Genomic DNA, 13,380 nt, shown 5'->3' on the forward strand with positions numbered 1-13,380 from the left:
CCCTCTGCCATCCATGTACACTCCTCAACACCCCTCTGCCACCCATGTAAACTCTTCTACACCCAACTGTCATTCCTCTACACCCTCTGCCACCCATGTATACCCCTCTGTTACCCATGTACACTCCTCTACACCCCTCTGCCACCCATGTACACTCCTCTACACCCCTCTGCCACCCATGTAAACTTTTCTACACCCAACTGTCATTCCTCTACACCCCTCTGTCACCCATGTACACCCCTCTGTTACCCATGTACACTCCTCTATACCCCTCTGCCATCCATATACACTCCTACACCCCTCTGCCACCCATGTACACTCCTCTACACTTCTCTGCCACCCATGTACACCCCTCTGCCACCCATGTACACTCCTCTACACCCTCTACCACCCTTGTACACTCTTCTACAACCCTCTGCCACCCATATATACTCCTCTACACCTCTCTGCCACCCATGTACACTCCTACACTCCTCTACCACCCATGTACACTATTCTACACCCCTCTGCCACCCATGTACACCCCTCTGCCACCCATGTACACTCCTTTACACCCATCTGTCACTCCTCTACACCCCTTTGTCACCCATGTACACCCCTCTGTTACCCATGTACACTCCTCTACACCCCTCTGCCACCCATTTACACTCCTACACCCCTATGTCACCCATGTACACTCCTCTACACCCCTCTTCCACCCATGTACACTCCTCTACACCGCTCTATCACTCATGTGCATTCCTCTACACCCCTCTGTCACCCCTGTACACCCCTCTATCACCCCCTACACCAATGTACACTCCTCTACACACCGGTCTCCCATGCACACCTTTCTGCACCCCTCTGTTACCCCTTTACACCTATATGCCGCTGTATTCCTCTTCACTTGTAAAAGGGGAATCTGAAGGCTAATGCTGTTAAAGTGCGGAGCCTAATAGATTTGTTTTGCAGGTTTAATGGTGAAGACTTGTAGTAGTCAGGATGGTCCGGACCAGACGAAGAAGAACAGGAAACAACGCTGATCAGAGAAGACGTTGCTTGTGAGTTGCTGTATAAGGCAGCACTTTAGACTGCATACCCACTGATAAATAGATATTGGATATTCTGCATTGCGGCCTTTTCCTTTTTATGTGTTCATTTATTTTTGCTTGTCAACTACGGTAGGGGTGCCCCGAGCCAAAAAAGGTTGGGAAACACTGATCTAAGGCATGGGTGAGGGTTCATTCAGACTGTGTATTTGTTTTTGTGAATTACACAGTTTTATTGGGGGGTCTGTCTGCCTGTGTTCTACTTCTTTTGAAGTCAAAAGCCTTCCTAGCAGCAGGATATGAGATGTCTCTGGTCCCATCATTAAATCAACATGAAATAAGGGACTCGGAAGAGAGATGCCCCCCCCCCCCCCCCACACACACACACACACCGGGTGGGATCAGAGGGGAGGGGGGATGGAGTTTTTCTCTCCTAAAAATCCACTATAAAACTGAGGTGCTGGATAAACCTTTGTTCAAGCCTGTGGCAGAAGCTGACAAGACATCCTAAGATACAGCTGGACTCTGACTCACAAGGACTGCTATACCATTATGCTGTAAGGACTTTCTTTTTTGTTTTCTGAACTTGTCTTGCTGAACTCTTTTATATATTTTTGTACCTGTGTCATTTGTTTATTTTTATACGTAGCACTGTGATACCTTTTTCAGATTAAATGTTTAATATATCAGTTCTGGTCTTTAATCTCTAAATATAGGAGTTCACCTATCTGAAGGAAGCTCTGGTGAAAAACGTTTATCAAAGGGTTAATTTGGTGACTTTCTCGGACTATTAGTGGATACCCCGAGGTCTAGTGGCCTTAACCCTTGTACCATCACACTCTCGCTAGCATCTTTGCTGGGACAATAGGGTGTGATCATGACGGGTGTTTATGAAGCCTCTTACTCAGCTTTATGTGCGACTTTTCATTTATATGCTTTTTTTGCTGTGGTAGATGTGTTTTGAGTTGATTTTAAGCAGTGGTCAGGAATTTGTGAAACTGCAACTTTTTGAAAAAGTCACATACTTTGGCGTAAAGCACCCAAAAGGGTGCAAATCGCCACAAAAAAACAAAAAATAAATAAATAAAAAAAACTGCATACAAACTGACGATGGACAGCCTTATTATGATGTTACATAATTGTTGCATGGGTTTAAAAGTCGCACAAAAACACCATACAAAGTGGAGTACTGAAGTAATGTGATCATGTGATCAGCACCAGCTTTATCACATGCTCTGCAGGTACACAGTTTTCACTACATGAATTAAGAAGTAAAAAGTCATTCGCCCACACCACTTTTCATGAATACCCCCATTATGTTTGCATATCAAGTATCTGCACACACCAGTGAGGTAGTATGACCCCTCTTATATGTCTTTCTATCTATTAGGTCTATTTCATTATCCTAACCAAGTCTGTCTCGCAGAATCCTTTTTAGAGCCCTCACAAAGTTGTAGGAATCATTTACAAGATCTGAAGTGAACAGAACATTTTCTTTTGCTCGGGCCTCATGTTGCGAGTCTCTTGTCACCCTCATGTATGTCATTCTGCTACATAGAGGAGATTGCATTGATTAACACTTAATTGGATCTACTGTAGTGTCATTACCGCTGCTTTGCCAGTCATGTTTTACAATTCAAATTACAGCCACTCTCGCTATATCTTAACAAATGTCTTACACTGACATTTTAAATAAAAAGTTCAATGAACATAATTTTTTATAGTAAAGGCTGTAATGAAAATGGCAGACGATTAAACATGTGACTAGCTTCTCTTGGATACATCGAGCTGCCACATTTGGAGCTCGGGCTTTAAAGGGCACTTTCAATCACTTTGAATTTTCCAAAAATGGCAACTTCCTTTTCAAAACCTTTAAAAATGTTTTTTTTTCCTTTGTTACTTTTAGCTAGTTAAAGGGGAACTGACAGACTGTTCACCCGCACTAAACCCAATACACTGGGTTATAGCCTACATGAACAGAAGTAAAACAATGTCTTATTTACAGAAATTGGTTAAAGTATTCACCAGATATGGCTTCCCATTGCTGTATCTTCAGCGAGCAATAGAGGCAGAGAACTGGCTTGCCAAGCTTCCCTGCCTCCTCTCTATGCTGTGCTGTGTCCGCCCCTGATATGAATAATCAATTTTCTCCACTGCTGTCCCGTGAACTCTCTACTTTTGTAGCCGAGAGCAGATGCAACTCTACTGGGTGTAGGGAGGGAGTGGCACCAGCACTCAATAGCAGAGTGCTCACGTGATCAATAGGGGAAACCCAAACAGGAAAAAAGACCTCTATGATGTCCATAAACTTTAATGGCACATTATGGCACAGAGACATGTCAAAAGTTAGGATCAGTCGGGTTCTGGATGGTCAGACCACCACCAATCGCTTAAATTAATCGGGAGAAGCACTCAGCTGAGTATTTCGGTCCCTGGCTGCAGAAGATGCAGGTTCCCAAAACTTACTATAGAATCCATCTACTGCAGCACAGGGACAGGGAGAGAACCTCTCAGCTGAGCACTTCTCTTGGCTCTTTCTAATAAACAATGGTGGTCTGAACATCCAATGTAATGTCAAAAGTTGAATGAAAGTAACACTTTAACTCAGCATTTTGGATCGAATATTGGGTAAGGTGTCAACTTAGTATTGGATAAAATATTGTATGTATGTTATATACCTATAAATTACCTCTCACACGTCCTTATGAAGAATTACATCAGACATTATTCAGAAACACATTGATACATATATGACCACCAGCTATGTGGCTTTTTTTAAGATACAGTGATTATGTTTTCTAGGAAAATATTTTTTTTTTACAAATATAGGGATGAAAAAATTGAAAATAAACCATACTCATCTGACCTGATCCTTTACAGTTTCCATTACGATGACCCAGACCTTGATGCTCTCTGCTTCTCAAAAGATACTGTTTATTCAGGAACTGTCCACTGAGCCAATCAGGGGTTGATGTAGATCAGTATTGTGTCCATTCATTGGCTAGTTAGTTTAAAAAACTGGACACAATAGGAAGCAGGAATAAATTGAGAGAACTGGGGACCAGAAGCTGTTGGAACAGCAGCTGTGGGGGTTGGGGCAGATGAGTATGGTTTATTTTTTTATTAAATTTTTTTGCAGCAAAAAAAACAATAGTTATAATATATATGTGTATATATGTATATATATATATATATATATATATATATATATATATATATATATATATATAGTGGGGATCAAAAGTTTGGGCACCCCAGGTAAAAATGTGTATTAATGTGCATAAAGAAGCCAAGGAAAGATGCAAAAATCGCCAAAAGGCATCAAATTACAGATTAGACATTCTTATAATATGTCAACAAAAGTCAGATTTTATTTCCATCATTTACACTTTCAAAATAATAGAAAACAAAAAAAACTGGCATCTGCAAAAGTTTGGGCACCCTGCAGAATTTATAGCATGCACTGCCTCCTTTGCAAAGCTGAGACCTGACAGTCATGGATTGTTCTCAATCATCATCTGGGAAGACCAGGTGATGTCAATCTCAAAGGTTTTAAATGCCCAGACTCATCTGACCTTTCCCCCAACAATCAGCACCATGGGTTCTTCTAAGCAGTTGTCTAGAAATCTGAAACTGAAAATAGTTGACGCTCACAAAGCTGGAGAAGGCTATAAGAGGATAGCAAAACATTTTCAGATGTCAATATCCTCTGTTCGGAATATAATTAAGAAATGGCAGTCATCAGGTTCTGGAAGACCATGAAAAATATCAGACAGAACAGCTCGCAGGATTGTGAGACAAACAATTCAAAACCCACGTTTGACTGCACTATCCCTCCAGAAAGATCTGGCAGACACTGGAGTTGTGGTACACTATTCCACTATAAAGAGATACTTGTACAAATATGGTCTTCATGGAAGAGTCATCAGAAGTAAACCTCTTCTACGTCCTCACCACAAAAATCAGTGTTTGAACTTTGCAAATGAACATATAGACAAGCCTGATGCATTTTGGAAACAAGTTTTGTGGACCCATGAGGTTAAAATTTAACTTTTTGGTCGGTATGAGCAAAGGTACGTTTGAAGAAGAAGAGGAACATAATATAATGAAAAGAACCTCTGTCCAACTGTTAAGCATGAGGGTGCATCAATCATGCTTTGGGGTGGTATTGCAGCCAGTGGCACATTGAACATCTCACGAGTAGAAGTAAAAATGGATTCAATAACATTTCAGCAGATTCTAAAAATGGATAATGATCCTAAACACACCTCGAAATCCACGGGGGATTACATCAAGAGGCGTAAACTGAAGGTTTTGCAATGGCCTTCACAGTCTCCTGACCTCAACATAATTGAAAATCTATGGATAGACCTTAAAAGAGCAGTGCGTGACAGACAGCCCAGAAATCTCAAAGAACTGGAAGACTTTTGTAAGGAAGAATGGGCAAAGATACCTCAAACAAGAATTGAAAGACTCTTGACTGGCTACAAAAAGCATTTCCAAGCTGTGATACTTGCCAAAGGGGGCAGTACAAGATATTAACTCTGCAGGGTGCCCAAACTTTTGCAGATGCCATTTTTTTTCTCTGTTATTTTGAAAGTGTAAATGATGGAAATAAAATCTAACTTTTTTTTACATATTATAAGTCTAATCTGTAATTTGATGCCTTTTGGAGATTTTTCCATCTTTCCTTGGCTTCTTTATGCACATTAATACAAATATTTACCTGGGGTGCCCGGACCCTGGAAAACTTCTTTAAATCTGGTGTTACTCATAATAGGGGATATTACAGCTACAAATCTTGACATCTGATTTCATGACTACCAGCATCATATGCTCACCTGCAGCTGGTTTTGGACTAAAAAACATTTAGCAAATGAAGTATTTCCTGTGTGTTTGAGTCACCCTTCCCAAATTTTTTCTTTCTTATTTATTTAATAAAACATTGATAATGTTCTTTTTTGCGATTTTCAAGGACTCAGTTTAGCTACACAAATGATTAACTTGTAAAAACCACTTTAATGGCACAAAATGTGTTCTTGAAATATTAGTATAAAAACCACCAATCGTAACATTTGAATATTTAAAAAAAGAAAGAAAAACAAAACAACAAAAATGTAAAAAAAAAAAAAAGAAAAGAAAATCTTTTAATGAGCATAATGCAAGAACATTCTTTTGCTACCGAAACATCTTAAACAGTTTTTGTGATGGTTGTTCTTCTTTCGTCTAACAATGATGAATTTGATTGTCGTTTATTCTTTGTTTTTCTTTTTTATTTTGTGGCCAAAGTCTTGATCCATCCAGATTTTCGTTGTAGCTGTTTATGCACTTTGGATTAATAATTCAATCACACATTTTAGCTATTATGGAACAAGTCTTAAAATAAACATGAAATGACTATCATAGCCAAAATATCCAGTAAAATCTATAGATATAATAATAAAATAAAAAAACATAAAAAAAAAAATAATATGCAGATTTATTTTGTCAAGCAAATTTTCACAAATATTACATAAGTCAATATTTCAAAAAGGCCTCAATATGGCAGGATTTAGAAACAGGTAGTTTGCATGCACATTGTACAAACATTTTAACTTTTTTTCAGGCATTTTTTCTTTTTTCTTTTTTTGTCATACTCGTACAAAGGGGGATATCAATTACACAATTTACCTAATTGTCTAAAAAAAAAAAAAAACTTTTAATCCTGTTTTTCTAGATTATTTTCAGCTGCATATTATGTGCCACATTTTGGGTTCAGAAACTCTATAAATATTGAATGTCTAGGAAATGTGTTCATGCTTCTCATCAAACAAAGTTTTTGATTGGAATGTGACAAAATGTAACTATTTGGTGTCTTTTATTTTGAAAGTTTGCAGTTTATGTGGAAATTCATAAAAAAAAGAAAAGAAAAAAGAAAAAAAAATTATAAAAAAGTTACAAAAAAACTTTCAAATAAATGGGGTTTTCTGCTCCTTAGAATCCCTCTTTGTTATACGCTTATCCCAGAAATAAGCAGAGAGTTATTCCAATGATGGAGTGCCCAACAATAAGCTTTATGGGGGAACCAGGCAGGAAATATTCAATCAACCTTCAGCGCTTCCACTGGAGAAACAAGGCATACTTTGGATAGGGGATAAGTTATATTGCACTATACAACTCCTTTAAATCGGACACAAAATATTATTGGTTTTATCTACATTCTGAATAATATTATAGGCAGTTTATATATATATATATATATATATATATATATATATATATATATATATATAGCTTAGTATTTTTTTTTTCTGTTTTTATTAGAATTTTTTGGGCTACACTGATCTAAATTTTCTCCTATATTAAATATACAAATAATACCCCCAAAAAAACATGCTACTGTGCATCTACTTTTTCATCTTTGACCCTTTTTGGGGAAATTTTGGTCCTGAGGCTTAAAAGGAAATCGTCCTTATTCACCATGGCTTTGTGCCCACTTGAACTGAAGGGACTGTGTCAGGGGGCGCTAAGCTGCAAAATACTGGAAAGAAAATCTCATTTTACAAATATTGTTGTTATAAATACAACAATATTACTTTTAACACTAGTATTATACCATCCAAACTGCCCTGTTCCATGGTTAGAAAGCATCTGCAATTATGTAAATGATCAATGTATATAACACTAGATGCTATGGTGAGCCACATAGAGAGTTGTGACCCCCATGTAGCTCCCAAGTTACTAGTTTAGCACCACCTGATAGAGTGTATACTTTGTGGTTAAATAAAGTTGTGAAAACACTTAGATGTGTACTGTCCCAATAACTTACATTGGCTATACTATGGTACTATAAAAACTATGTGATAAGACAGGATCGTGTGTCATATAAAAAATTAAGCTGGTAAGAAATTACTGTATCATCATCAGCTGATTTATATAACTGACATGTGGTTTTCATGAGTTTATGCGAAATATTATTAAAACCACAAAAAAAAATATCATTCAAATTTCAAACTGTCATTCAGAAATGAATTAAAGTTATACATAAATGTTTTTTTTTTTTTTTTTTTTTTTTTATTAAATGGGTATTCCCATCTGAAGATGTTATCCCCTATCCACAGGATGGGAAATAAGAAGCTGATTATGGGGTCTGACCACTGGAACCTCCACTGATCCCAAAAAATATTCCCCAAAATTAATGGTGAGTGACCAGTCCTCTATGGGGTTGCCCAACATTTCTCAACGCTGAACTCGGCAATATTTGGCAGTCTCATAGAGAATGAATGGAGTTCTGGTTATATAATTCATATTGGGGGCAATTGCATCCTCATTATCTGAATCCGTGGGGGTTCCAGCTATCGGACTCCATGATCAGCTTGTTATCCCCTACCGGATAACTTCTTCAGATGGGAATACCCCTTTAAGCACAGCCCTTGTAAATTCTTGAAAATAATTTTAATTATCTCTTATCTTATCTGTAATATATTATGTATGTATACTGTCAGATACTGCTCTCTGTTTTCAATATATCTGTGGAATCCAGCCCCACATCTTTAATCAACGACTAGAATAATTTGGCTAAAAAAAAACTTCAAAAAAATATTTGACTTTTAATGATGTTCATGTTATATTTTTTTTGTCCGTACTTTTTAGAAAATACATATTTCCATAAGGGTAAGGTCACATGAGATGAATTGCAGAAAACATGTGCAGCACGTCTACAGATGGGGATTTTGTAATAAGAAAACAAAAAAATAAATGGCTTTGAAATCCACAGTTGCAGATTTTGCTTCAGGTAATCTGCAGCAACAAGTCATTGGGGAAAATGCACCAAACTCGTGACAAATACACAAAATAGACATGCTGTGGATTAAAAATCTGCACCCCAGGGCAACTTCTGGGAAGAAAATGATATGACATTTGTTGCAATCCCATCCATGTGCCCACATTTATATTCTGCTGTACACTTCCACAGGGGAAATAGGTATTGTGTCCGTCTAGTGTTACTTTACCTTAAAGGTTCTGTGGATTTTTCTGATAGATCTCCACAGTCCAGTTTAACTATAGGAGCAATGTGATTCCCCATCTATATTATCTTTATTACCTTTTTAAAAAGTTTAAACAATATCTTAGAGCCTTTAAAAAAAAAAAAAAAAAAATATATATATATATATATAATATAGTGTTTAAGTGTGTGTGTGTTTAATAGAAAAAACACATATTCATCTTGCCCCAGTCCCTCACAGCTCCCATTTACCACAGCCAGTAGGTCCAGCTCCAATCACTCATTTCAGAAAAAGGGAATACATCCGTAGACCAGACAATGGAAAACAGCAGTTGTGATGGACCAGGGATAGATAAGAATGATTTTTTTTTTACCTCCCCCCCCCCCTCACCCATCCCAATACCATATTGTAAAAAAAAAAGGCTGAATGGTGACCTTTTGACTAAAAACATCTATATTAAAGGGCTACTCCGAGGCTAAACATCTTATCCTCTAAGATGTCTGATTGCTGCTGGGTTCCCCCAGGATCTCCAGAGTGGCACCCCAGTCATCAGGTGCATGAAGCCTGAACTCCACTCTGTGCTAGAAGACAGGTGACCACAGCCGTTATGCCTCCTCCACTCATGTCTATCGGCGGAGGCGTGATGGCTATGCACTAGCTGTCATGCCCCCTCTCATAGACAAGAATGGAGGGGGCGTGGTGTGACATGGTGTGATGTCACAAACACGAAAGCTCCTAGCTTCTATGTTCAGGGTTCCGTGGTGCCGACCCAGAAATCGAGGGGGTCCCAACAGCCCTTCTTGTGGGCTTTAGTTCTTTCTTTTACCAGAAACAGGGCCACTGGTCTGTGCCAGATATTGCAGCTCACTGTTATTCAAGTTAACATTGTACTAATCTTGGACAACCCCTTTTGTAATGAAAGAAAACAGACGTTCCAGAGTTAAAAACTAGGTTCTAACTTCTAATAAATACAATGCAATGGAAGAGATAGATGATAAGTCATATGGTTCCTACATTATATTCAATATCAGAAGGACCTCTGAGTCTTTCATATGTCTTCCAGCTAGCAGACTTTTGTTAATATAACACGCCTTACCATACACACTGCTCAAAAAATGAAGAGAACACTAAGATAACACATCCTAGATCTGAATGAATGAACTAATCATATTAAATACTTTCGTCTTTACATAGTTGAATGCGCTGACAACAAAATCACACAAAATTATCAATGGAAATCAAATTTATCAACCCATGGAGGTCTGGATATGGAGTCACACTCAAAATCACAGTGGAAAACCACACTACAGGCTGATCCAACTTTATGTAATGTCCTTAAAGTTTACCTGTCGTCAACATAAACATTTTATATTATGTAGATAATACAATTATATGTATATTTGTTATATACATTGATTAAAAATGTGTATATATCTGGGTGAAAAAATGCTGTCCCTGCAGCTATTGCCTGTGAGGAGCCCAAATACAGGAAGTGAGGACAGGAGAAGCAGGGCTCTGTGCAGGCTCCTGGCTTGTCAATCATCCTCATGTTTGAACCCATAGCATGTCACAGCCTCACTGCACAGAGCCCTGCTTGTCCACCATCACTTCCTGTATTTGAACTCCTCATAGAGACACACAGGCAGATGCAGGGACAAAAATATACATATTTTTTAACCAATGTATATTACAAATATACATATAATGGTATTATATGCGTTTTATAAAAAAGTTTTTTGTTGATGACAGGTACACTTTAAAACAAATCAAAATGAGGCTCAGTAGTGTTTGTGGCCTTCACGTGCCCGGATGACCTACAATGCCTGGGCATGCTCCTGATGAGGTGGAGGATGGTCTCCTGAGGGATGTCCTCCCAGACCTGGACTGAAGCATCCATCAACTCCTGAACAGTCTGTGGTGCAATGTGGCATTGGTGGATGGAGCGAGACATTATGTCCCAGATGTGCTCAATCGGATTCAAGTCTGGGGAATGGGTGGGCCAGTCCATAGCATCAATGGCTTCCTCTTGCAGGAACTGCTGACACACTCCAGCCACATGAGGTCTAGCATGGTCTTGCATTAGGGGGAACCCAGGGTAAACCATTGCACCAGCATATGGTCTCACAAGGGGTCTGAGGATCTCATCTCGGTACCTAATGGCAGTCAGGATACCTCTGGCAAGCACATGGAGGGCTGTGTGGCCCCCAAAAGAAATGCCACCCCACCCCATTACTGACCCACCGCCAAACCGGTCATGCTGGAGGATATTGCAGACAGCAGAAAGTTCTCCACGCCGTCTCCAGACCCTGTCATGTTTGTCACATGTGCTCAGTGTGAGCTTACTTTCATCTGTGAAGAGCACAGGGTGCCATTGGCGAATTTGCCAATCTTGGTGTTCTCTGGCAAATGCCAAACATCCTGCACGGTGTTGGGCTGTAAGCCCAACCCCCACCTTTGGACGTCAGGCCCTCATACAACCCTCATGAAGTCTGTTTCTGACCGTTTGAGTGGACACATGTGCATTTGTGGCCTGCTGGAGGTCATTTTGCAGGGCTCTGGCAGTGCTCCTCCTGCACCTCCTTGCACAGAGGCGGAGGTAGCGGTCCTGCTGCTTGGCTGTTGACCTCCTACAGCCTCCTCAAAGTCTCCTGGTAGCGCCTCCATGCTCTGGACACTATGCTGACAGACACAGTAAGTCTTCTTGCCACAGCTCGCATTGATGTGCCATCCTGGATGAGCTGCACTACCTGAGCCACTTGTGTGGGTTGTAGACTCCGTCTCATGCTACTAATAGAGTGAAAGCACTGCCAGCATTCAAAAGGGACCAAAACATCAGCCAGGAAGCAAAGGAACTAAGAATTGGTCTGTGGTCACCACCTACAATTGCCTATATAATTGCCTATATTTTCCACCTATTGTCTGTTCCATTTTCACAACAGCATGTGAAATTGATTGTCAATCAGTGTTCTTCCTGAGTGGACAGTGGGATTTCACAAAAGTGTCATTGACTTGGAGTTACATTGTGTTGTTTAAGTGTTCCCTTTATTTTTTGAGCAGTGTAGTATCTGTATGTAAATAGCATTTTAATATATAACCATTCTTTTTCTTGACAGTTCCAATGTGTTCATATCTAAATCTGTGATTTTTTAGACTGTTCTAGAAGGACCCTGGCACAGAAACATTGAGAGGTTATAGAATATATACTAAGCTCTCATAACAAAAATGCAAATATTATAAAATACTGAAAACCATCTGAAAAAATCCAGTAAAAAAAAAATTTGTAGGCAAGCACTGGAGCTCAATATTAGGCCTTATGCACTCAACACTATTATGGCTCCGCATGTCATCTGGGTTGAACAAACTTGTAATATGGCGTCCAAGTTCTCTAAGTCTTATTGTAATTCCATATGACTCTATTTAAAGAAAAATGCTGTATTTTATATCTATTGACCCTAGAAGAATTGCTTCAAGGAAAGAACAGCTCCATAACAAGATGCCACAGACACAAAAAGCTAACATCAGGAGTGCCTAGGGAATCTGTATTGCACAGGCTCCACCTTCATGGCTCTTCCATCTATGTGAGTCTTTAGTAAAATATTAAAAAATACGTAGGAGCTTGTTAGTTTGCCTCTGTCCAAAAATTTCTACTTAGTCTCAGACCATCCATAGCAATGCTTCGTATTTCTGTACTATTCTAAAGCAAAACCAATAGACACTCTGATCATTGGCATAGGAAGCAACATCATGGTTAACGGCCAAGTGCACTTGTATTCTTAGCAATTGCAATCTAGAATCTCTGTCTCCCATCCCACTGATTGGATTTGAAGTGATGCCCAGAATATCACAATTTCAAACGATGCAGAACAAAAGTTTTCATCATTTGTACTTTTTAAGTGAAAAGATAATATTGAACCTAAAAAGTTCATATAAAACGGATTTCCCATTGTCCTTGCACTCTACAAAGGAATAGCGTGTCCTTATAAGTTGTAACAAATAAAATGATATCCTATAACAGCAGCATTTATAGTTTAAATCGTACTGTAGTGCAGTTTATTTTTCATAAAAATACCATACAAATGGTCAGTCTAGTCATCAGCAAAACAAAGAAAATGAAAAAAGAGGTAATGCTGATGACAAAACAATTATAATACTGTTGGTACATAGAAAAGTAATATTTTATACATTTATACAGAGTATAAAAGGTAACGGAACAGCAAGTATTAAGCCACAGTCTCCCGGATCGCATTTTCAATTTTCTTTGGAAGAAGTTCTCGTCTTTCTTCTACGCTGATTAAGGAATTCCGACAATTGTGTCCGTCCACAAAAAGTTTTGCATAAACTGGGTTGGAGTAATTTGTTGGCTATGA

The 13,380-nt window shown here is 38.8% G+C and overlaps 1 protein-coding gene across 7 annotated transcripts in view; it reads right to left on the reverse strand.

The window, feature by feature from the left end:
* Positions 1–9,393: 9,393 nt before the first annotated feature.
* Positions 9,394–13,380, reverse strand: part of LRP1B (LDL receptor related protein 1B) — a 1,569,499-nt gene continuing 1,565,512 nt past the window's right edge. For all 7 annotated transcript variants that reach the window (XM_056534716.1, XM_056534714.1, XM_056534720.1 and 4 more), the window contains one exon: positions 9,394–13,374. In XM_056534716.1, coding sequence (XP_056390691.1) covers positions 13,234–13,374 — 141 coding nt within the window. In that variant the 3' untranslated portion in view covers positions 9,394–13,233. The remainder of the gene's footprint in view (positions 13,375–13,380) is intronic.

This window comes from Hyla sarda, chromosome 8, assembly GCF_029499605.1.
Source record: "Hyla sarda isolate aHylSar1 chromosome 8, aHylSar1.hap1, whole genome shotgun sequence".
In the NCBI taxonomy this organism is placed as follows: domain Eukaryota; kingdom Metazoa; phylum Chordata; class Amphibia; order Anura; family Hylidae; genus Hyla; species Hyla sarda.